The following is a 26,449-nucleotide window of genomic DNA, read 5'->3' as shown; positions in this document are numbered from 1 at the left end:
CAATTTAACCTGCAAAACAGTGGCATGGAGCATTGAATCATAGCCTCCCACTTCCTTAACATGGATTGTCCAACTCATTGCACCTCGGCTTTCTCTATTTAGTGCCCTTTCCCTGCTTTTTCAGTATAGACCTGCAGTATTTCCCCATCATGCACTTGTGCAAGTTCCTTTTGAAAGTTATCATCGCCTTTAACTTCTGCCCTTTGGCTACGATGAGTAACAGCTTCTTCTCTTTGGGCTATTGAGAAAGAGAGAGAGAGAGAAAACCTCTCTGCGCTTACATAGCACCTTTCACCACCAAGAGACTCACTGGATCTTGCAGCCCATGATATCCTTATGGACAGAGGTCCCGCTGTCACGTCGGAAACAGGACGGTCAGTTGGTGCACAGCAAGATCCCACAAGCAGACAATCCACTTCTCTTTGTGATCCCGATTGAGGAAGGAACAGGATCAGCAGGAGTGCCCTTCACACCTTCAGGAATGGTGCATGGGGATCTTTGGCATCGGTGGGCGGGCATGGACACAGTTTTGTTGTCTCACTTGGATTCCGCAAGTCCCTTCCAGCAGCTTCAGCAGAGGTACTGGAGTGCCTTTGAGCTCAGGTCCTCTAACAGGTCTCCGACCCTCAATGTTCTGGCTGAGAGGCGAGCGTGCCCCACAGTTGAGGCACGACGGGCACACAAGGAAGGCATTTCCCAGTTTCTTCAGCTATCGGATCAGAACATAGGAAATGGGAGCAGGAGTGGGCCACCTGGCCCCTTCCAGCCTGCCCCGCCATTCAATAAGATCATGGCTGTCTTCTTGTGGACTCAGCTCCACCTACCCACCTGCTCATTGTAACTCTTAATTCCTTTAGTGCTCAAAAATCTATCTTTGCCTTAAAGACATCCAACGAGGCAGCCTCAACTGCTTCACGAGACGAGGAGATCCACAGATTTACAAACCTCAGCTCAGTCCTCAATCTGCTCCCCCCCCCTCTTATTTTGAGGCTATACCTCCTAGTTATACTTTAACCCACCATGGAAACAATCTCCCTGCTTCCATGTTATCTATTCCCTTCATCATTTTACATGTTTCAATGAGATCTCTCTCTCGTCCTTCTAAGAGAAGAATCGGAATTCCTTTTGCAGAACGGTGAACATGACGTTGAATCTTCCGGGTTCAGTTGAATATTACTGCCTCTTGTCCCCCATGCACCATTCTCATACTTTCCTATGTAGTGCTGGGGATCGGTATTTGACCATCCAAACCCACCAAATGGGAGGCCCAACTCAGGAATAAGAGAAAGCTTAGCTGGGCAGCAAGGCTTTTACTCAGAAGGTCATAATTCTTTGAAACTCGCTACCCTTGAGGGGTGAGGAGGCCTAGTTTAGAGATTGATAGATTTCTAAATATCAATGAAACACAGGGTTGTAGAAGTAATGTGCAGAAAAGGCACTGGAGTGGATGATCAGTGCGATTGTATTGAATGTCAGGGCAGGTTCAATGGCCAACTCTTGCTGATACGTTCCTCTGTGCCATGCTCTTAAAGCACTTGTCACTCTGCCAACCATCTTCAGCTGTCAATACAATAATATTCTTGTGTATGGGCACCTCTTTATGGAGGACCTAAGGCATCTCAGATCTTTCTATACCCCTGATTCCATTGATCTCCTTTAGTTTGCATGTCATCTGAACGACATGTCTGGTGATCCACACAATGGATGATGCCATTGCATTCCATGTTATCTAATCTTTCTTCGCATGGTGTTTCCCTCGACGTGTTCCTGAAGGTTGACTGGGAGAGACGGGAAGTTCTTTCCCTCTAGGATTGGCAACAAGAGGCTGCCTGACAGAGGAAGGTGGAGTGGACAGAGGTGGCTGCAGAGGTCAATGCCTATCAACAGATCAAGAGGACCCAACTCCACTGCAGCACCAGGATGAATGACATGTTGTCGTCTGTTGGAGTTTGTTGTGTCTGAGGGATTTAGGACCTTGGAGCAGCCTTGTATTGACGTCACAGAGCTGCTCCGACTGGGTATAAATAACACAGCATGGGCGGAGAAGGTCGAATAAAGTTCAAGGAATGACCTATTAACAACACAAGATTAGTGACACGGTGGCTCAGTAGTTAGCACTGCTGCCTCCCAGTGCCAGGGACCTGGTTCGATTCCACCTTCGGGCGACTGTCTGTGTGGAGTTTGCACATTCTCCCCATGTCTGTGTGGGTTTCCCCTGGGTGCTCCGGTTTCCTCCCACAGTCCAAAGATGTGGATTGGCCATGCTAAATTGCTCATAGTGTGCGGGCTAGGTGGATTAGCCATGGGAAATGTGGGTTTACAGGGATGGAGTGGGTCTGGGTGGGATTCGATGGACCGAATGGCCTGCTTCCACACTATAGGGATTCTATGACTCGACAGTTTGTTACAGTTCAGTTTACCATGTATAGTTGTATTGACTATTAATATGCAAGAAACAGTATTATAATGAAGACTAAAGACTATCCTTGATCTTACCTTCACCCTTGACCAGTCCATCATGAACATAAACCCTTATGTGTGCATATAAAACAACTGCATTTTGCATTGATCCCAAGATGTTTACAGTTTTAGCATTTGATGCCAATTATTGCAACAATAAAGATTCAACAACAACTTTAATGAGCAAGGAATACAGCAAGGCAATACAATGAGTATAGCACAAAGAGATCAAAATCATTATCCAAATTAAGAAAATAACCAACAACTTCAAATGCTTATCAACAATCAGCCAATGCAACAAAGCTCATCAGTACCAATCTTTCCACAAGATCAGCAAATGTGTAAAGCAGAATTCCGACGGAATCAAACAGTTTCAGCACCGGACTGCCTCAGAACATTTTATGGAGTCCCGACAGTGTGGAAGCTGGTCATTCGGCCCATACTAACCCTCCATAGATCATCCCACCCACACCCACCTCATCCCTGTATTTCCCACGGCTAATCCACCTGCACATACTTGGACCGTGGGAGGAAACCAGAACACCTAGAAGAAACCTACGCAGACACGGGGAGAATGTGCAAACTCCGCACAGACAGTCACCCGAGGGTGGAAATTAACCCAGGTCCCTGGTGCTGTGAGGCAGCAGTGTGAACCATTGCCTTCTCTATAACCTGAGAAGAACATGAGATCATGGGTTACATAGGCGATGGATTGATGAGAAACACATGACTTTTGAACGATCAAAGAAACTTTTGATCAACATTTCATTCCACAAGCAATAAGACACTGACAAGATTGTGCTTCACCAGCACATACCAACTTCTCGAACAATCTATGGATAGTTCATTATGTGATAATTCTGTCACTTTAAGAGGTTATTTTGTCCTGTTTTGTTTTTGAAGAGAGGTTGTAAAGCAGAGGCGATGAGCTGTCTCTAATAATGTAATCAATTTGTGATGCCTTGGGGCTTTTTTTTCAGACGTTAGAACAACAGAAGCAGCCTGGCTGTGTGTGGCCAGCTCTCACAGAACCAGGGATTCTAGTTTCTTTTAGTTTTTAGTTTTAGTTTTGGGGTCTCAATAATGTTGTGAGCTTCAGCGAATGCTTCAACCTGCTATTCTCTCTGAATTTCTTCATGATGCTCATTTCCTCCTGAATTGAAGAACTGCAAGTGAGATACTGTGTCTGAATTTGCCTTTTTTCCAAGGAGTGTGTTTATGGGATGTTACTTTCAGGTTTTAGATTAGATTCCATACAGTGTGGAAACAGGCCCTTCGGTCCAACCAGTCCACACCTACTCTCCAAAGAGTAACCCACCCAGACCCATTTACCTCTGACTAATGCATCTAGCACTATGGGCAATTTAGCACGGCCAATTCACCTAACCTGCACATCTTTTGACTGTTGGAGGAAACCGAGCACCTGGAGGAAACCCACGCAGACACGGGGAGAAAGTGCAAACTCCACACAGTCAGTCACCCGAGGCTGGAATCGAACCTGGGATTCTTGTGCTGTGAGGCAGCAGTGCTAACCACTGAGCCACCCCTTTTAATTACTGAATTCAAATTCCACTATCTGACGGGATCCAAGCCTGGGGCCCCAGAACATGACCTGGGTCTCTGAATTAAAGTCCAGCAATAATACCACTTAATCCCACCGACCTTATCAGTTCGGTGGGATCCTGGTGCTGTGAGGCAGCAGTGCTAACCACTGAGCCACCATGCTGCCTAGGAAAACACTCTTTTAATTGGTAGTAGGTTCTGTTTCTGTTATTCGGTTCAGTTTCTCAATAGCTAAGTTATTCCAAATTCCTCTTCCATTTTGTTTGCATTTTAACTATAGTGTTGAAATAAATTGTGTTTTACTTAACGTGAAGTAGGTTGACCAGTTGCATCTCATCTGTAACACAGCACCTCACACTTACCTTTAAAATAAGAACAAGTTAGAGTCTAGGCTACCTTCTTCAAACATTTTGAGGGGGTCTGGTCCATAACAATTAGCAACCCATTATGCACTACCTGAAACATGCAATTATAACAGGCAACAGAATTGTGGTCGCTCTTTCAGGTAAGTTATTCACTGAACGTTTTCAGTCACTCCCTTACAGAGCCAGTTGTTGTCGGTCACTGGGCGACTAATCCAGCAGTCCCAGGTAATCCTCTGGGGTCATGTATTTAAAATCCATCAAGACAGCATGTGGAACTTAAATCCAATTCATAAAATGTCACATCAGCAAGGAGGCCATGCCAAATGCCTTCAATTCGCTCACAAGATCTGCCATCCTTACCTGGTCTGGCCTCTCTGCGAATCTTAACTGACCTCTAAAGTGGCCTTCCAAGTCCCTTGGTCGAGTGACCTCTACAGAAAAATCAAAAGGGAAGGGGATGCATTGCAGTGGTTTAAGGTGGCAGTTCACCAGCGTCTCCTCAAGGGCAATGGGTAACATATGCCTGGTCAGCAACACCCACATCTTATGCAAAGATAGAGAAAAATGCACACAACTCACTCCTGATCCTGAAGGCATTCGGCAATATCGAGAAACGATATGCCCAGCAGCAACCACCCCAGCGATGGCACTCCTCTATCTGCTCAGCGACCGGCTCAGTTGGCTGTTTAGGGAATATCTTGCTGTAATCAGCTGTGGTTTTTTCTCGGGCCACACCTCTCCAAAGCGAAAGCACTTCACTCTTTCAGGGTTTCGACCGGGCTACTTTCACTTCAGAGAGTTTGGCAGCAAGTCATTTACCTGAGCTGCGACAGTCCATGGCGATTTGAGATGAGGGAGTTTCAGGGTCTTGACCCAGCGACACTGAAGGGAACCTGCAGGGGGCGGTGTTCTCACGCATCTGCTGCCCTTGTCCTTCTGGGTGGTAGACGTCACGGCTTTGGAAGGTGCTGTCAAGGGAGTCTTGGCAAGTTGCTGCAGTCCATCTTGTGGCTGGCACACACAGTAGACATCGTGTATCAGTGGTGGAGGGAGTTAATGTTTACAGTGTTGGATGGGATGCTGTTTGAGCGGGCTGCTTTGTCATGGATGGTGTCAGGCTTGAAGAATGTTGAAGTGCCCGTCCAGACAAGTGGAGTCACTCCTGACCTGTGCCTGTGGATGGTAGATGGTGAGCAACGCCGGGTTCCCAGGTTCAATCTCAGCCTCGGGCGACTGTCTGTGTGGAGTCTGCACGTTCCCCCCATGTCTGCATGAGTTTCCTCTGGGTGCTCCAATTTCCTCCCAAAGTCTGAAGGTGTGCAGGTTAGGTGGAGTGACATTGGGAAATTTCCCCATAATGTCCAGGGATATTCAGCCTCGGTGGGTTAGCCATGGGAAATGCAGGGTTACGGGATAGAATTTTACCCTTTACAGAGTCGGTGCAGCCACAATGGGCTGAATGGCCTCTTTCTGCACTGTTGGGATTCTATGATTCTAGGAGAAAGTGAGGACTGCAGATGCTGGAGATCAGAGCTGAAAATGTGTTGCTGGAAAAGCGCAGCAGGTCAGGCAGCATCCAAGGAACAGGAGAATCGACGTTTCAGGCATAAGCCCTTCTCCAACACTTTGCCCTCCCACCGACATAAGACTGACTGTTCTGTAATTCCCACGGTTATCCCTATTCCCTTTCTTGAACAAGGCAATAACATTTGCCACTCTCCAAACTTCTGGTCTTCCTCCAGTAGACAGTGAAGATGGAAAGACCATCGCCAAAGGTGCAGCCTTGCTTCCCTTGGTATATCCTGTCTGGCCCAGGGGACTTACCTATCCTCATGTTTTCAAAATTTCCAGCACATCCTCCTTCTTAACATCAACCTGTTTGAGTGCATCAGTCTGTTTCATGCTGTCTTCACAAATGCCAATATCCCTCTCGCTAGTGAATACTGAAGCAAAGTATTCATTAAGGACCTCCCCAACCTCCTCTGACTCCAGGCATAAGTTCCCTCCACTATCCCTGATCAGCCCTACCCTCACTCTGGTCATCGTCATAAGATTAGATTACTTACAGTGTGGAAACAGGCCCTTTGGCCCAACAAATCCACACCGACTCTCTGAAGTGCAACCCACCCAGACCTATTCCCCTACATTTACCCCTTCACCTAACACTACAGGCAATTCAGCACAGCCAATCCAGCTAACCTGCACATTTTTGGATTGTGGGAGGAAACCGGAGCACCCGGAGGAAACCCACGCAGACACGAGAGGAATGTGCAAACTCCACACAGTCAGTTGCCTGAGGCGGGAATTGAACCCGGGTCTCTGGCGCTGTGGGGCAGCAGTGCTAACCACTGAGCCACCATGCTGCCCACTGTCATGTTCCTAATATAAGTGCAGACCATGGGGTTTTCCTTAATTCTACCCGCCAAGGCTTTTTCATGCCTTGCTCTCCTAAGTCCATTCTCCAGTTCCTTCCTGGCTACCTTGTAACCCTCAAGAGTCCTGTCTGATCCTTGCTTCCTCAACCTTAAGTGAGCTTCCTTCTTCTGCTTGACTAGATGTTCCACATTTCTTGTCACCCAAAGTTCCTTCACCCTATTCTCCCTTCCTTGCTTCAGTGGGACAAACCTGTCCAGAACTATCAGCAAGTTCTCCCTAAACAACCTTCTCATTTCTGTTGTGCATTTCCCTGAGAACATCTGTCCCCAATTTATGCTCCATAGTTCCTGCCTACTAGCATTGTAATTCTCTCTTCCCCGATTAAATACTTTCCCATATCATCTGCTCCTATCCCTCTCCATGAGTATAGTAAAGGTCAGGGAGTTGTGATCACTATCACCGAAATGCTCTCCCAGCGAGAGATCTGACACCTGACCTGGTTTGTTGCCAAGCACCAAATCCAATATGGCTTCCCCTCTAGTCAGCCTATTTACTTATTGAGTAAGGAATTCTTTCTGGACACACCTGAGAAAATCTGTTCCATCCAAACCATTGGAACTAAGGAGGTTCCAATCAATATTAAGGAAGTTGAAGTCACCCAAGACAACAATCCTGTTACTTCTGCACCTCTCTAAAATCTGCCTCCCAATTTGCTCCTCAGTGTTTCTGTTGCTATTGGGGGGGGGGGGGGGGTGGTATATAGACATCTCCCAATAAAGTGACTACTCCTTTCCTGTTTCTGACTTCTACCAATGCTGTCTGTCGATAAACCCTCCTCGACAACCTCCTTTTCTGCAGTTCTGATACTACCCCTGATTAGCAATGCCAATATGTGCAGATGTGTGCAGTTCCAAAAACACTCATCCACACTTGATTAGACCACAGACACAAATATTCACTCCCTGCATCTCTGACGCTCAGGAGCAGCAGTATGTATTATCTACAAGATGCACGGCAGAAATTCACCAATTAGCCTTAGACAGCACCTTCCAAACCCATGATCACACCTATCTAGTAGGTCAAGGGCAGCAGATACATAGGAACGCCACCACTTTCAAGTTCCCCTCCAAGCCATTCACCATCCTGCCTTAGAAATACATCACCATTCCTTAACCATCACTCCCTAAGAGCATTGTGGGTCGACGCACAGCAGATGGACTGCAGCGGTTCAAGAAAGCTCGCAAGGGCAACTGGGCACGGGCAATAAATGCTGGGCCCATCCAGCGACACCCACATCCCAGAAGTGAATGAATTAAAAAAAAGGGTGCATTGAAATGGCACTCTTCCAGAAACTCAGGGTCATTCTTGTGGACAGAGTTCTACAGAGCAGTCATCCAATGTGTTCACTGTTGTAGTGGAGACTGCATCATCAACGAATGACTTTCGACCTCAAAGAGCCACATGGGACTCAAAAAATCCACTTTCGTCCTCTCTCTCCACAGTCTCTGCAAACCCGCTGTGTTTCCCCAGCACTTTGTTATCATTTCAGACTTCCAGCAGCCCACGGCATTTTGCTTTTATCTTGGAGTATGTGGGAGTAATGCCATTGGGGAAGAGAAGGGAGATGTGCTGGAAGCTTTTAGAACTGTATATGGACGTAGAGGACAGGGCGAAATTGTTCCCACTCGTAAAACACTCAAGAATAAGGGGACCAGTAGTTTGAAAAAGAATCAAGTGTGACGTGGGACAAAATATTTTCACACAGCAAGCAGTTAAGCGGCACGGTGGCTCAGTGGTTAGCACTGCTGCCTCACAGCGTTAGGGACCTGGGTTCAATTCCAGCTTGGGTGACTTCTGTGTGGGTTTCCTCCCACAATCCAAAGATGCACAGGTTAGGGTGGATTGGCTGTGCTAAATTGCCCCATAGTGTTCAAGGGGCATGTAGGTTATGTGCATTAGTCAGGGGAAATGTAGAAGTAAAAGGGTAGGGGAATGGGTCTGGGTGGGTTACTCTTCAGAGGGTCGGTGTGGACTTGTTGGGCTGAAGGGCCTGTTTCCACACTGTAGGGACTCTACGATTCTATGTTTGGACCTGGAGTTAGTTGGGGAGACAAGCAGGAGGCTGGAAGGACACAGCAAGACAGGCAGCATCAGGAGTTGGAGAGCCCAACCGTTCGGGGAGTCCTGGAGAAGGGTTATACCTGAAATGTTGACGTTGATGCTGGAATCTACCTTGGATTCCAGCAGCTGCAGTTTTTTCTCTCTAAATGGAGCTTGGTGGGTGCAGATTCAAATCAGGCCATCCAAGGGACCCAGGTTCGATTCCAGCCTCGGGCGATTGTCTATGTGGAGTTTGTACATTCTCCCCATGTCTGTGCTCCGGTTTCCTCCCACAGTCCAAAGATGTGCAGGTTAGGGTGGATTGGCCCATGCTAAATTGCCCCATAGTGCTCAGGGATATGTAGGTTGGGTGGGTTAGCCATGGGAAATGCAAGGTTACTGGGATAAAGTGAATTGGTAAGTCTGGGCGGTTAGCTCTTCGGACGGTCGTTGTGGATTCGACGGGCTGAAGGGCCTGTATCTCTGTGATAATTTTGTTGAAGGTTGAGCATTAGGGGTGGGAGCTGCATGGGGAAGAGTTCTCAATTTTCAATGCAAGGTTTGACCACATCATCTGGAGCACCCCTCTGTTTGACGCATTGAGAGGGGAGTAGAATTTCTGGGTGATGGTACAGATAGGCCTATAGAGGAATTTAGGTAAAAACAATGACTGTAGATGCTGGAAACCAGATTCTGGATTAGAGCGGTGCTGGAAAAGCACAGCAGGTCAGGCAGCATCCGAGGAGCAGTAAAATCGACGTTTCGGGCAAAAGCCCTTCATCAGGAATAGAGAGGATTTTCCAAATCGTCTAGCTCCACCACTTTCTTCCCCCATGAGATTGCAACTTTCTGCTGGTCGGGCATTTATCTCCAGTGGGCTATTATTCATAGAATCCCTACAGTGTGCAAACTGGCCATTTGGGCCCATCAAGTCTGCACCGACCCCCTAAAGAGCATCTCACCCATACCCACCCCATCCTGTAACCCTGTATTTCCGCCTGGCCAATCCACCTAGCCTGTACATCCCTGGGCAATTTAGCATGGCCAATCCACCTAGCCGGGACATCCCTGGGCAATTTAGCATGGCCAATCCACCTAGCCTGGACATCCCTGGGCAATTTAGCATGGCCAATCCACCTAGCCTGTACATCCCTGGGCAATTTAGCATGGCCAACCCACCTAGCCTGTACGTCCCTGGGCAATTTAGCATGGCCAATCCACCTTAACCTGCACTTAATCTTTGGACCGTGGGAGAAAACCCAGGGAGAACGTGCAAACTCTACAGAGTCACCTGAGGGTGGAATCGAACCTGGGTGCCCTGGTGCTGTGAGGCAGCGGTGCTAACCACTGAGCCATCGTGCTGCCAAGTGGGCCTGCCTCCTTTCAGGCAGCAGATTCCAGATCACAACAACTTGCTGAGTCAAAGCGAAACTCTCTGCTCATCGGTCCTCTGGGTCTGATTATCTTACATACCACCTTGACACCCTTGAGACCCCTTCATGACTTTGAGGGGACTCTTCACAAACATCTCCTGTATTTTTGTCTGTGCGAGGCCCAACTATCTGAAATTCCTCCAACCTCCTCATTACTATTTAAATAAATCGAGTACGCTCAGAACCAGACTTTGTGCATACTTTCGAAATGAAGGCTGCTTCCTTGTTAACTGAAGTCAACGTGGTGGCAGTCACATTTCTCTCCCAACACTGTCACATCACCGGGCTCTGCGTGACTAAACCCTTTATTCATTCTGTGCCTGCCTCAGCATCGGGTTTGAGTTATGAATTGCTGTGTTTGCAAACGTATCTATGTATACACAGGCAAAGTTGTGGGGAGATATGCAAATGAATGAAAAACAGCAGGCAATGACATACAGGAGCAAACCATTTCCTCTTTTCAGAACAAACGTGATCTCGTCCCCTTGAAGGTCTGCTGCTTTGTTCTGACATCGGTTAGCAGGCCACTGTTGGAATATTGTGTGCAGTTCTGGTCTCCTTCCTATCAGAAAGATGTTGTGAAACTTGAAAGGGTTCAGAAAAGATTTACAAGGACGTTGCCAGGGTTGGAGGGTTTGAGCTACAGGGAGAGGCTGAACAAGCTGGGTCTGTTTTCACTGGAGTGTTGGAGGCTGAGGGGGTGACCTTATAGAGGTTTACAAAATCATGAGGGGCATGGATAGGATAAATAGACAAAGTATTTTCCCTGGGGTCTGGAGTCCAGAACTAGAGGCATAGGTTTAGGGTGAGAGGGGGAAGATATAAAAGAGACCTACGGGGCAAATTTTTCACACAGAGGAAGTGGTGGAGGCTGGTACAATTACAACATTTAAGAGGCATCAGGATGGGTATATGAATAGGAAGGGTTTGGAGGGATATGGGCCGGGTGCTGGTAAGTGGGACTAGATTGGGTTGGGATATCTGCTCGGCATGGACGGGTTGGACCGAAGGGTCTGTTTCCGTGCTGTACATCTCTATGACTTTATAACTATGGTTGAGAAATGACTTCAGAATAATCAACTCGGGTGGAGAGTAAGATCATAAGGACATAGGAGCACATGCTCCCCTGGAGGTCAAAAATCTCACTCGACATTGAATCTTTTAAATTACTTTACCCCCACTAGCTGCTGAGGTAATGGATTCCAGCGATGAGAGAAGATATTCCTCCACATTTCTGTTCAATGTGACCCCTCATCTTGAGATTGTGTCACCAAATTCTATATTCTTCAATGTAGGGAACTACCCTCTCAGCACTTTTTTATTTCTTTATTTGTTCGTGGAATGAAGGCGTCCCTGGTGAGGCAATATTTAATGCCTATCCTTAATTGCCCAGAAGGCAGTAGAGAGTCAACCATATTGCTGTGGGTCTGGAGTCACATGTAGACCAGGCCAGGTAAGGATGGCAGCTTCCTCAGTGAACCAGATGGGTTTTTACCCAGGAATCGATTCACGATCATCATTACACCAGATTTAGTTTTTAGATTAGACTCCCTACCCATTCCCCTACCCGATATTTACCCCTGACTAATGCACCTGACACTACTGGCAATTTCCCATGGCCAATCCACCCTGACTCTGCACATCTTTGGATTGTGGGAGGAAACCGGAGCACCCAGAGGAAACCCACGGTCCAACCAGTCCACACCTACTCTCCAAAGAGTAACCCACCCAGACCCATTTACCTCTGACTAATGCATCTAGCACTATGGGCAATTTAGCATGGCCAATTCACCTAACCTGCACATCTTTGTGACTGTTGGAGGAAACCCACGCAGACACGGGGAGAATGTGCAAACTCCACACAGACAGTCACCCGAGGCTGGAATCGAACCTGGGATTCTGGTGCTGTGAGGCAGCAGTGCTAACCACTGAGCCACCCCTTTTAATTATTGAATTCAAATTCCACTATCTGACGGGATCCAAGCCTGGGGCCCCAGAACATGACCTGGGTCTCTGAATTAAAGTCCAGCAATAATACCACTTAATCCTACCGACCTTATCAGTTCCAGCGAGAGAATCGTTCTCAATTTTCTCAACTCCAATGAATACAGAGCCAGCTTGTTTAATAATTCCTCCTAATTTAACCTCTTCATCCCAGAAAAGTAACCTAGCTCTCAACTCCCCCCTGAAGAAATGAAACCAACATTGCACACAGTACTGTCAATGCCCTGAAAGAGTGTAGCAAAAAGTGGTTAGTACTGCTGCCTCACAGCGCCAGGGACCCGGGATCAATCCCAGCCTTGGAGCGACTGCCTGTGTGGAGTTTGTACTTTCTCCTGTGTCTGCGTGGGTTTCCTCCAGTTTTCTCCCACAGTCCAAAGATGTGCAGGTTAGGGGAGATTGGTCTTGCTAAATTGATCAGTAGGTTAGGTGCATTAGTCAGGGAAATGTAGAGTAATAGGGTAGGGTAATGGCTCTGGGTGGGATACTCTTCGGAGGGTTGGTGTGGACTTGTTGGACTGAAGGGCCTGTTTCCACACTGTAGGGAATCTAATTCAAAACCTCTTGACTTTTACACCCTGTGCACTGAAATCACACATTTTATTTGCTGATCCCATTAGAAAAGAATCAAACAGAATAGAACCCAAATGTGGAAACAGGCTTTTTGTCCACACTTACACTCCAAAGACCATCTCACCCAAACCCATCCCCCTCTCCTTTCCCTGTAACCCTGCATTTCCCATAGCTAATGTACCTACACATCCCTAAACACTATGGGCAATTTAGCATCGCCAATCCACCTAACAGGCACATGTTTGGACTTGTTCTCACTGCTTGATAAGGTTTGGAAACTCATATACCATCTGTACAACTACTGCCCTGAAGGTGAGATCCACATTTGGTCTCTTGTTGGGAAATTAAGATAGATATTTAATGGGCAAAAGGATGTTAAAGCCCTGGAGGGAGTCCAAAGGCAATTTACTCGAATGATATCAAGAATGAAGGATTTTAGATGCAACAAAAGGTTTGAGACATTGGGCTTATTCTCCTTGGAGCACAGAAGATTAAGAGGTGACCTTAACGAGGCATTCAAAATTATAAACGATTTTGACTGAGTAAAGAAAGATATTCTGTCTCCAGTATATGGTATGTCAGTAACTAGAGGGTCACAATTTCAAGACTGTCAGCGAGACAGCTAGGAGAGAGATTAGGAGAAACGTCTTTACTCAGAAAGTTGTTAGGATTTGGAATGCATTGCCTGGGAGATGGATTCCAAAGGAGATTTTAAAAGAGAACTGAGTTGTGCAGCGGCTCAGTGGTTAGCACTGCTGCCCCACAGCACTAGGGAGCCAGGTTTGAGTCTAGTCTCGGGTGACTGCCTGTGTGAAGTTTGCACATTCTCCCCATGTCTGCATGGGTGTCCCCCCCACAGTCCAAAGACGTGCAAGTTAGGTACATTGGCTTGCTAAATTGTCCAGGGATTTGTAGGTTAGGTGTATTAGCCATGGGAAATGGAGGGTTACAGGGTAGGGGTGGGGGGTCTCGTTGGGATGCTCTTTAGAGGGCTGTTGTGGACTTGATGGGCCGAATGGCTTCCTGCTTCCATGCTGTCTGATTCGTTACAATTGAAAATGATGAATTTAGGCTATGGAGATAGTACTGGAGAATGTGATTAGCTGTGCAGCTCTTTCTGGAACCAAATAGCTTCCTTTGTGCGGTAAAATTCTCTGATTCTACTCTCGGTAGTGCTTTGAGATATCTTAAGAACGTGAAACACACATTGCAAATGAACAACAGAAAAATACATACAGACACAAGAGAAGGTTTGTGTGGAGCCGAGACACTAGAATGGACCTAAATAAAGCTACAATTAGAAGTACAGAATGTAACTTAAATGCATAACATTTTGGGTCAGTGATGCTGGTGCCACCACAGATCCATTTATGATGGTTTCATTGCCTCATTGTTGAAGATGCAACACTCGTCTGTGCCGAGAATTGATTGTGACATTTTAAAACAATGGGAAAGTAAGGCTTGCACAAACGTAGCCCCCTCGTGACCCCAAAGTGTTTGACATCCCAATGAAGTCCTTTGGAAGCACGACCACTGTTGCAAATGTGGGAGGACAGTCAGTTTGCAGAGCAGATGCGACAATGAGTCTGTTCCCTCCACAACTTTGATTGAGGGGGTCAGTGTTGGCTCATCTCTCCCGCTGCTCTTCAGAATAGTGGCACGGGATCTATCTTCCCTGCCCACCTGAGATGGGGGGGCAATGGTGCGACTTGGTCATCCCATCCAGCAGACGGTACGTTCAATACTTACCGTGGGATTGTCAGCTGAGACCTTTGCACCCAGTGTTTGGCGGATGATGTGACTTGATGCCCAGATTTAGAGACAAGAGTGCACTGTCACTGTAGAAAGGAATGGTTAATAACACTGCCTCCAGGCATCTCTTGTTTTCAACAATCAAAGGAAGGTTTATTACAAACACCTAGAAAATTGCAAGCATGAATAGGATCTGCAGAGAAGCTCCAAAGTGATTTCATATATATTACCTTAAAAATCTCTTTGTAAAATATGTACACAACCTCAACAATAATCCAGTACAGTTTGAATCCAGCGTAAGACCAAAGGATTAGAGAAGAATTCTCTATCTCACAATAACCAACATTTGTTAAAACACCCACACGCTACACAAATATTTACTCACCGTCAATAATTTTTAACATCTGGATTACCAGCTACTCTTTACATGATTTAAGAACACTTCAACCATGTTCCTCGCTTCCAGCTCAGATGCCTAATGTTTAACTTGATCAGTAGTTGGGTTCACAGACGGCCCAGTTCTTGGCAGAAACCCAAGAGACGTACTGGGGGTCCCAAACTTTAGAAAACGCTAAGTGTTATTGCAAACAGGGAAAGGTCTAAAGCATCGCATTTACACGAGGAAGGTGAAGAGGGCATTGGTATGCACAGGCTGCAGCAATCTGGGCAAGATAAAAGGATTTTCAAGTGTCTCCCAAACAGTCCTTTGCATTGGAAGCCTCTTCAGTTCCCACCTGTAGAATAGGGGAATATGGGAACTTGAAGAGGCCGTTCAGCATCCTCCTTTACCAACCCCAACCCCACTCATGACCGATGCCCGTCTTGACTTCATCTACTTTCCTGGGCTCCATTTGCACTGTCTCATGAAAAGGGACTCAAACACCGCCCTTTTTCCTGACGTACTAGCTGTGAGATTGTGTCCCCCTCGTCCAAGATCCACTCCGTGCTGGAAACATTCCAAACGCCCTGAAATAAACCACACCTTAACCTGCCCACAGCTCCCGGTCTAAAAGGCTCTAGTTTGCGGATCTTGGGGTGGGATGGGGCTCTGGTTAACCTGATTCCATCTATTTCCCATGAGGTTTTTCACGGCTCCCGGGTCAGATACCTGAAGTTAAAAGGCCGTGCTTGTGAAACAGAATCTGAACTGGGAGCCGAGGAATAGGGAAACATTCATAAATAACTTTATAAGCAGGTACAATAGAGATGTTTAGATAAGATAAGCACAGAAATATGCAAGGAAGACAGGGACATGGACTAAGGGCAGGCTGAAGGGATTAGTTCAATTTAGCGTCAAGTTCGGCACAACATAGCGGACCAAAGGACGAGTGCCTGCCCTATACCTCTATCTGCGCAGGTCACCTTTTGACCCCACACAGCGACACGGCCATTCCACACCAGTAGGTAGCCAGGAGGCAAAGGAAGACACATGACATTTTTGGCAGGTAGTTATGGCAGTGAGGTTAGTCTTAAATGGGACGAACGGCCTCTTTTTCTTTAGTAACCCGGTCATCCGAGGGACGTGGACGTTGCTGACGGTGTATTGCCCTTTTTTTGAGACGTTGGTGACAGCTCAGAGGGCAGCTAAAAAGCCAACTGCATCACGGCGGGTCTGGGGCCATGAGGAGGCTAGATTGGGGTAAGCGCGGCGGATTCGCTTTCTCTCAAGGTGTAGTTTTACAAAAGCAAAACACTGCAGGCGCAGGAAGAGCGGAAAATAAAGACAAAAAGAAAAGTGCTGGAGAAACCCAGCAGGTCTGGCAGGATTTGTGGAGAGAGAGAAACAGAGTTCACGTCTCTGAGTCTACTGACTCTGAAGAAATAGGCCTGGACTTAAAACATCACCTGTTTCTGTGCCTCCACGGATGCTGCCCTAGCTGCTGAGATTCTGTTTTCGGTTTTAATTGTGACGATCGGGGAGTTTAGTCGTCACCGTTAACGGAAGCCAGCGTTTCGGTTTGAATTTATTTCGTGAACCGCACTCAAATTCACAAACTGCCACTGAGGACTCATCTCTGTGTAATTAAACCGGCCTCCTGGGTGACTTGGAACCACAATATAACCGCGTCCTCAACCTCTGCTCTTGGCCTCACATGATCCTGCAGGACACTGGAGACAGTGAACGGATTTCTGCCTAGTGCACCTTTTGGCTGGTGTCAATTCAGTCAGCAATCCTTCACTGGGAACAGCATCATTGCTTGGGACAAAAAAAAAAGAACAGGGAGGGTTTAGAAGGACATGGGAAAATGGGACTGGGTGAATTTAGGATAGCATGGACGAGTTGGGCCGAAGGGTCTGCTGCCGTGCTGTACAGCTCTCTGACCCTATAACTGGGAGGCATCTTATTCAAACTAATACAGATATAAACCAATACTCCTGCTCATATAATTTGACGGGGTATTCTGTTGACCTCAGGAATAAGATGGTGGTCATGCTGAAATAAATGAGCACAAGCATCTATTGAAAATGTAGGGAGTAGAAGTTAAGACATATGGGTGGCTCAGTGGTTAGCACCGCTGCCTCACAGCACCAGGTTCGATTCACCAGCCTCGGGTGACTGTCTGGGTGGAGTTTGCACATCCTCCCTGTGTCTGCGTGGGTTTCCCCCCACACTGACAAAGATGTCCAGGTTAGGGTGAATTGGCCACGCTAAATTGCCCCCTAGTGTTCAGGGATGTGCGTGTTAGGGGCATTAGTCAGGGGTAAATGTAGAGCAATAGGGTAGGGGGAATGGGTCTGGGTCGGTCGGCGTGGATGTTTTGGGCCGAAGGGCCTGTTTCTACAGTGCAGGGATTTTATGATCCACCTCAATGGGGTGTGTTCACGGCCCACAGGTTATAACTGATGGGAATAGGGGGGGAAGGAAATGGAAGGGTACGCAGCGGCGGAGGCTGGTGAGCCGTGGATGGGGTGGACTGACTGAACGGAGCGGCCTATGAAGCCCAGAAGGTGCAAGCGAGCAGCGATGGATGAGCCCAACTGGAAACCTTCTCGCTAAAAGGCAATGAATGGAAGTCTTAACCCGGGACACTGAGTCGGAAACCCGTGAATCGGGGAGGGCAGAGGCGAATGGGTTATGGTGGCAGCTTGGCAGCCGACCCCATGGGTTCACCAATCCCACTACCCCGTAATTCCTGATTAAATCCCCTGTGCGGTAAGAAATTGGCCCATGAAACCGACTGAGGGTGTCCAGTGTTTCTGCCTCATTTCAGGGCTGCCCGTTGAGTTTCCAGTTTTAGCCAAGGCACAGGATGGAGGTGGGGGTGTTGGCACAGGGAAGCGTACACCTAGCCAGAGTAGCGGAGACAATACTACAGACAAGTCACTCTTCTGAAAGTCGGGTGGCTGTCTTCCTCATGCAGTAGTCAGATGTTCGATCAGTAGTTACTGTACACCTAGTCGTCCGTCTTCAACGCAGGAGGCAGCCCTCTCAGTAGTTTGGTAGCTCTGAACGAAGTGGTTAGGGCTCCTCCCGTTAAAAACAAACCTTGCATCAATGGACCAGGTGTAACCCTAACCCAGCTCTTCACTGTTGCAGTCTGCTGGCTATTTGGGGGCTGGCGGAGGGGTTGGCATTTTCTCTGATTTCACTCCTTCTGCCTCCCACACCCGAGGCAATCATCAAGTAACGGCTGAGAAAATAAATCACCAAAATAACTTGCGGTACGTCGACGGAAGACTGATTGCAGACGTTTCACCCCACGTTGCTTCAAATGCCTCCAAGTACCATCAGTGAGTCCCTCCACGACGCGACGATTGGACAATCAACTGATTAAAGGATCGCACCAATTGTTTCAACGGCCCCTTGGACCTTGAATGAGGCACTGGTCAAGTCAGTTTACAGTAGTCCAACGCTGGGTCAAAAATCCAGGCTCCAGGAATTCCATCATCGATAGGGGATGGGGAAGGGGAAAAAAAAAACTCACTTCAGTAGTTACGTATCGAGTTAAAGTGGGCTCACAATGCAGGTAATCCTCAAAGGAGTTGCACCTACAATCCAATTGTTTACTCCCAATTGCGACTGTAGTGAATGAAACGTTCTGTCTCTCTTTCTCTCTCATTCTGACACACACTCTTCGTTGCCCCACTCATCGAGTCTGCAAACCGATGGACTGATCTACCCACCCTGTTTGGCTTTCTCTGCCCACACAGAAATGCACATACATGCAGGCAACAGTCCGGTCTCTTTCTCTGTCGGAGACCAGAGTTGAAAAATCTGATGCTGGAAAAACACAGCAGGCCAGGCAGCATAGGAGCAGGAGAATCGACGTTTCGGGCATAAGGCCTTCTTTCTCTGGCGGTCAATCACATTTCAGTAGTCAAGAGATTTAACAAGACGAGACGAGAGAGAGAGAGAGAGAGAGAGAGAGAGACAGAGGGCTGAGATGACGGGTATAGTAATGTCCCACTGAGGGGCTTCACTGTGAGGTTGAGATGAAACCTGTTATCGGTTGCGAGGAGAGAGAGAGACACACACTCACAGAGAGATGCTCTGCGATCACCTCGCCCATTCTTCAAAGATTCAAGATCCAGTGTTTTTCCAAGAACCAGCTCGCAATTGCTTCTCTCGTTGCTTTTTCCCCTTCCCCAGAGGAGAGAGAGAGAGAGGTTTCAATGGGTCCAGTCCAGCCGAGTAGCGGGGGAAGGGGAAGGGGAAGGGAAGGGGAATGGTCGGTGGATCCCAGGTGGATGGGGACTGTGCCCTCTTCCAGCCCCCCACCCCCGCGCCCTCAGGCCACATTTGCGCCGTTGTCCGTGAGGAACCGGTGGATCTGCTGAAAGGTGGGCCGGTTCTTCGAGTCCCGGCACCAGCACTGCACCATGAGCCGGTACAGCGCTTGCGGGCAGACCGGCGGCCGAGGGAGGTACACCTGCAGGAATACAAGTCACACAAATCGGTCAGGTAGAGGCAGCCGGGTCCCATCTCTCTCACCCACCCCCACCCCTGGACGTGGAAAACAATTAGATTAGGTTTAGATTACTTACAGTGTGGAAACAGGCCCTTCGGCCCAACCAGTCCACACCGACCCGCCGAAGAGTAACCCACCCAGCCCCATTCCCCTACCCTATATCTCCCTCTGACTAATGCACCTAACACTATGGGCAATTTAGCATGGCCAATTCACCTGACCTGCACATCTTTGGATTGTGGGAGGAAACCCACGCAGACACAGGGAGAATGTGCAAACTCCACACAGAGAGTCACCCAAGGCTGGAATCGAACCCAGGTCCCTGCCGCCGTGAGGCAGCAGTGCTAACCACTATGCCACCGTGCCGCCCTAGAGTGGTTAGGGTATGGAACGCTCTGCCTGGAAATGTGGGGGGAGGCACGTTCAAATGAGCCATTCAAAGGAGGAGGGGAGGCTGTCAGCTGGTTACTTGGATGGAAATGGCTGGGAAAAGGATGTGGGAAAAGGGTAGCAGATTGGCACTGGAGAACAGAACCGGTGCAGGAACGTGGTGGTTAAACGGTCTCCTTCTGTCTCCGTTAGAATTCTGCGGTTAAGCCCATCCTCAAATCGGGGGGGGGGGTCAGGGAAAAGTGAATCCTTTTTTATCTTCTTCATTCTCTGAGTTGCCCATGCCCAACTGCCTCTCGCACCAGCCTGGGGCCATTTCAGCGGACAGTATAGATGGTAGTTAACGCACAAAGACATGCCGCCATTCAGTTGCAGCAGGCTAGAGGGGCCGAATGGCCCACTCACACATTTATTTCCTCGGCCTTTGAACATTCGAGCTGCAAGAGGAAGTTGGGGGATGCAATCCCACCCCCACAGAGACGGAGTCATCTTTGGTAGGCCAAGAGCTGACCTACATTTTCCTCTAGCCTTTCCAATCCCCAAGCTCCCCTGACCCCCAACCCCCAGACAATCCCGTCCCAAAGACAGGTAGGTGTCCAATACCCGCTGGGCCACTTTTGTAGATGAGATGGTAGAGGGTGGTCCTCTGGTCCTAGACTCTACCACAATCTCTCTGCATCACCCCTGCTGAAGAATCTGGTATGTTTCTATGAGAAGGTCCTATTCTTTTCAAGCCCAATGAGTACAGACCCAACTGACTAAGCCAGTCCCTCCATCCCTCTGATCAACTGAGTGGACCTGCTCTGGAACCTATCTTCATTCATGGGCTGATGGCTTGGCCCATCCCAGGGGGCAGTTAAGAGTCAACCACATTGCTGTGGGTCTGGAGTCACGTGTAGGCCAGATCAAGTAAGGACAGCAGTTTCCTTCCCAAAAGGGCATTAGTGAACCAGATGGGGTTTCCCCCAACAATCGGCTCATGGTCATCATTAATTCCAGATTTTTACTGAATTCAAATTCCACCATCTGCCGTGGCAGGATTTGAACCTGGGTCTCTGACTTAAAAGGCCAGTGATAGTACCACTAGGCCATCTCCTCCCCACAGGGCCAGTATGTCTGTCCTTTGTTAAGGATCAAAACTGCTCACAAAGTTCTAGGTATTGTGATGATGCTGTCACCTTTAAAAAAGGTTATTTTGTCCTTTTATTTCCAAGAGAGGTTGTAAAGGCAGAGGTGACGATGTGTCCAATTTAACAATGCCTGGGGAGTGGCCAGATCTCCCAGTTCAGGTTTTGTCTAATTTGGTTTTAGCTGTGGCAGTCACAAGATGCTGGAGTCCAGGAAACGTTCCAAGCTTCAGCAGATGATTCCTGACTGGCTTTTCTCCCTGAAATCTCTCTGAAAGTTGCTCCAATTTGTGTTTCAATTTACCCTTATGGGGCATGTTTAAGGGACATTGCTAGATTGGAACAGTTCTTTAGTTAAGTTGCTGTATCTGGTTGGTTAAGTGTTCCAATAGTTAGGTTACTCTAAATCCCAACATTTAAGAGGCATTTGGATGGGTATATGAATAGGAAGGGTTTGGAGGGATATGGGCCGGGTGCTGGCAGGTGGGACTAGATTGGGTTATGATATCTGGTCAGCATGGATGGGTAGGACCGAAGGGTCTGTTTCCATGCTGTATGTCTCTATGACTCTGTAACTCTGGTGTCTAAATAAAGTCTGTTTCACTTAAAGCCGAGTGGATTGACCAGCTGCGTCACATCTGGGACACCCACTGCACATCTGCTTTTAAAACAAAGGACAAGTTAGGATCTAGGTTACCACCTTAAAAATAGTTTGAGGGGGTCTGGCCTGGTCCACAACCCTTGTATGTTCTAATTAGCTCCTTGTACAGTTTCAGCAGCACCTCCCTACTTTTATATTCCACTCCCTTTGTGATGAACACTTTGTTAAGGTGGGGTGAAGTTGGGTGAGAGGAGGGGAGGCACAGGTCGTAAATTCTACGCGACTGGGTGGGCTTGCCCTCCCCCCCCCCCCACCACCCCCCCCCCCCCCCCCACCCCTTCTTGGCTTCTCCGTTACCTGCTTGCCTTGCTCCCGGAAGAACTCGCCAGCGTTCTCGATGACCAGCTCGTCCGTGAGGTGGTAGTAAGGCTGCTCCTTGCACAGCATCAGGATCTCCCACAAGGTGACACCGAAGGCCCAGACGTCGCTGCCAGTGGTGAACTTTCCCTGCAGCGGGGTGTGGGGGGGTGGGGGATGGGGAGAAGGGAAATCACAAATGCAACCTGAGTGACCATATTGACAGCCTTGCACCTCCTGGTGGTATAGAGGCCAGCAAAGGAGGTCATCTAAGGTTACAAAGAAATCTTGCTCAATTGGGTCAATGGGCTGAGGCGTGGCAGGTGGAATTTAATTTGGATAAATGCGAGGTTTGGTAAAACAACAAAGGCAGGACTTACCCAATTAAGATCGGTAGTGTCGCGGAAAAGAAACACCGAGAGGTTCAGGTTCATAACTCTTTGAAGTTTGTGTCACATGTAGACAGGGCGGTTAAGAAGGTGTTCAGCACGTTTGCCTTCATTGCTCAGCCCTTTGAGTTCAGGAGTTGGGATGTCATGTTGAGGTTGTACAGGATGTTGGTGAGACCTCTTCTGGAATACTGTGTCCAGTTCTGGTTATGGTTCAGGTTCATAACTCTTTGAAGTTTGTGTCACATGTAGACAGGGCGGTTAAGAAGGTGTTCAGCATGTTTGCCTTCATTGCTCAGCCCTTTGAGTTCAGGAGTTGGGATGTCATGTTGAGGTTGTACAGGATGAGACCTCTTCTGGAATACTGTGTCCAGTTCTGGTTATAGGATCAGGTTTACAAAATAATGAGGGGTATAGATAAGGTGAATGGCAGCTGTCTTTTTCCAAGGGTGAGGCAATTTCAAGACGAGGGGGAAAGTTTCTAAGGTGAGGGGAGAAAGATTAAAAAAGACATGAGGGGCAACTCTTTTTTTTAAACACTTGTGGAATGAACTTCCAGAGGAAGTGGTGGATGTGGGTACGATTAAAATGTTTAGAAGACAATTAGGTGAGTACATAACAGGAAAGGTTTGGAGGGATAGGGGCCAGGAGCAGGCAGGTGGGGCTAGTTTAGCTTGGGATTATGGTCAGCATGAACTGTTTGGTCAGTTTCTGTGCTGTATGACTTTATGATTCTCTAACCAATCAGCACCCCTCCTTGTGTGAACTGGTGTCGCCTATTTGAAAACTTGCATCCCAGTTTAGACATAAAACAAACTTTCTGGTATCCTTCTGACAAATGTTAAAGTTATGTCTGGCATTAACTAGCGTGCGGACATTTTGTTTCAGTGATGTGAATACTGTTAATGCAATGCAAAAGGGACATTTTAACCTCTTCTTTGTCATTGCAAAGGTGCAATGAGAGGGCAATTTTCCATTTTAATCTTTCTCTTACTCTGTTTGCTTTCGGGGTCCCTTTTTGTTCTCCCTCTCAATCCGATTTTCCTTCCCCTTCACTCCACCTCTCGCCCGAATGGCTTCGAACTTCTGCTAAGATGGAGGCTGACGCATTCTGCCAATGGATCGCAACGGATAGGGTCTGTTTTACAGGGGGGCACGATAAGTAAGTGCGTCGCCCCTGCCCCCTACCGCTCCACACCGCGGACCGAACGCTGGGGAAACGCAGGGTGGGGTTCCGTCAATCGCGTTGGCCACTAACCAGCAGGATGCTCTCCCAGGCCATCCAGCGGATGGGGAGCACCGCACGGCCCTGGATCCTGTAGTAATCCCCGGCGTACAAGTTGCGGCTCATGCCGAAGTCGGCGATCTTGATGGTGTAGTTCTCACCGACCAGGCAGTTGCGGGTGGCCAGGTCACGGTGCACAAAGTTCATGGAGGCTAAGTACTTCATTCCTGAGGCGATCTGACTGGCCAGGTGCACCAGACTGGGGTAACTGAGGGACAGGAAGAGAACGGAGACGGTGAACTTCATTCTTGGTACAGAATGCGGTCAAACTGAACTGCCGAGACGTTGTGTCAAAAGCTGCTAGGCCCAGCACAGTGTACATTTCGGGTTTCTGTATTGTAGGCCTTTGTAGAGGCAGCGAAACTAGTTACATTATGATGGACAGTGAGCCCTTTTTATTAAGAAAAAGGTTAACGGGATCATAGAATCCCTACAAGAGTGGAAGCAGGCCTTTCAGCCCATCGGAAGCCCACTGACAGCATCCTACCCAGACCAACCCCCATTATCCGACCCCTGTAACCCTGCATTTCCAACAGTCAATCCATGTAACCTGCACATCTTTGGACTGTGGGAGGAAACCAGAGCACCCAAAGGACATGGGGAGAACGTGCAAACTCCACACAGACAGTTGTCCAAGGCGGGAATCAAACCCAGGTCCCTGGTGCTGTGAGGCAGCAGTGCTAACCACTGAGCCACCGTGTCGCCAACCTCTGAACAGCCTGGATGCAGCTGGTGAGGCCAGAAAGTATGGCCATTCCCCAATAGCCCGGAACAAGAGGGTGGCGAGTTGCCCTTTTGGCTACTTGCAGTCCATGTGGTGTAGTTACACGTGTAGATTTGCATGGGTCAATGTGACAGTGAGACAGTGTGTGGGGCACTGTGGGTCAATGTGATGGGCAGACTGTGTGGGGCACTGTGGGTCAGTGTGATAGGCAGTGTGTGGGGCACTGTGGGTCAATGTGATGGGCAGACTGTGTGGGGCACTGTGGGTCAGTGTGATAGGCAGACAGTGTGTGGGGCACTGTGGGTCAATGTGATGGGCAGTGTGTGGGGCACTGTGGGTCAGTGTGATGGGGAGACAGTGTGTGCAGCACTGTGGGTCAGTGTGACGGTGAGACAGTGTGTGGAACACTGTGGGTCAGTGTGACGGGGAGACTGTGTGTGGAACACTGTGGGTCAGTGTGACGAGGAGACAGTGAGTGGAGCACTGTGGGACAGTGTGACGGGGAAACAGTGAGTGGAGCACTGTGGGTCAGTGTGACGGGGAGACAGTGTGTGGAACACTGTGGGTCAGTGACAATGAGACAGCGTGTGGAGCACTGTGGGTCAGTGTGACGGGGAGACAGTGTGTGGAGCACTGTGGGTCAGTGACAATGAGACAGCGTGTGGAGCACTGTGGGTCAGTGTGATGGTGAGACAGTGTGTGGAACACTGTTGGTCAGTGTGATGGTGAGACAGTATGTGGAACACTGTGGGTCAGTGTGATGGTGAGACAGTATGTGGTGCACTGTGGGTCAGTGTGATGGTGAGACAGTATGTGGTGCACTGTGTGTCAGTGATGGTGAGACAGTGTGTGGTGCACTGTGGGTCAGTGTGACGGTGAGACAGTGTGTGGAGCACTGTGTGTCAATGTGATGGGCAGACAGTGTGTGGTGAACTGTGGGTCAGTGTGACGGTGAGACAGTGTGTGGAGCACTGTGGGTCAGTGTGATGGGGAGACAGTGTGTGGTGAACTGTGGGTCAGTGTGACGGTGAGACAGTGTGTGGAGCACTGTGGGTCAGTGTGACGGTGAGACAGTGTGTGGAGCACTGCGGGTCAGTGTGACGGTGAGACAGTGTGTGGAGCACTGTGGGTCAGTGTGACGGTGAGACAGTGTGTGGAGCACTGTGGGTCAGTGTGATGGTGAGACAGTATGTGGTGCACTGTGGGTCAGTGTGATAGGGAGACAGTGTGTGGAGCACTGTGGGTCAGTGTGACGGTGAGTCAGTGTGTGGAACACTGTGGGTCAGTGTGACGGTGGGACAGTGTGTGGAGCACTGTGTGTCAGTGTGATAGGGAGACAGTGTGTGGTGCACTGTGGGTCAGTGTGATGGTGAGACAGTATGTGGTGCACTGTGTGTCAGTGATGGTGAGACAGTGTGTGGTGCACTGTGTGTCAGTGTGATGGGCAGACAGTGTGTGGTGCACTGTGGGTCAGTGTGACGGTGAGACAGTGTGTGGAGCACTGTGGGTCAGTGTGACGGGGAGACAGTGTGTGGAGCACTGTGGGTCAGTGTGAGGGTGAGACAGTATGTGGAGCACTGTGGGTCAGTGTGACGGTGAGACAGTATGTGGAGCACTGTGGGTCAGTGTGATGGTGAGACAGTATGTGGAGCACTGTGGGTCAGTGTGACGGTGGGACAGTGTGTGGAGCACTGTGGGTCAGTGTGATGGTGAGACAGTGTGGTGCACTGTGGGTCAGTGTGATGGGGAGACAGTGTGTGGAGCACTGTGGGTCGGTGTGATGGGGAGGCAGTGTGTGGTGCACTGTGGGTCAGTGTGATAGGGAGACAGTGTGTGGAGCACTGTGGGTCAGTGTGATGGGGAGACAGTGTGTGGAGCACTGTGGGTTAGTGTGACAGGGAGACAGTGTGTGGAGCACTGTGGGTCAGTGTGACGGTGAGAAAGTGTGTGGTGCACTGTGGGTCAGTGTGACGGTGAGACAGTGTGTGGTGCACTGTGGGTCAGTGTGATAGGGAGACAGTGTGTGGTGCACTGTGGGTCAGT

General features: G+C 48.7%; 1 protein-coding gene across 1 annotated transcript in view; it reads right to left on the bottom strand.

Annotated features, from left to right (window-relative positions):
- LOC122541249 (E3 ubiquitin-protein ligase TRIM69-like) overlaps positions 1-26,449 on the bottom strand; it is a 69,016-nt gene that overhangs the window by 38,239 nt on the left and 4,328 nt on the right. Inside the window, exons 3-5 of the mRNA XM_043677866.1 lie at positions 23,656-23,890; positions 22,009-22,158; positions 542-709 (exon numbers count right to left, since the gene is read on the bottom strand). Of these exons, the coding sequence (XP_043533801.1) occupies positions 542-709; positions 22,009-22,158; positions 23,656-23,890 (553 nt within the window). The remainder of the gene's footprint in view (positions 1-541; positions 710-22,008; positions 22,159-23,655; positions 23,891-26,449) is intronic.

The sequence above is a fragment of the Chiloscyllium plagiosum genome, chromosome 37 (assembly GCF_004010195.1).
Source record: "Chiloscyllium plagiosum isolate BGI_BamShark_2017 chromosome 37, ASM401019v2, whole genome shotgun sequence".
NCBI classification, from domain to species: domain Eukaryota; kingdom Metazoa; phylum Chordata; class Chondrichthyes; order Orectolobiformes; family Hemiscylliidae; genus Chiloscyllium; species Chiloscyllium plagiosum.
Note: the sequence above shows the minus strand (reverse complement) of the source record. Positions and strands in the feature narration are given on the sequence as shown.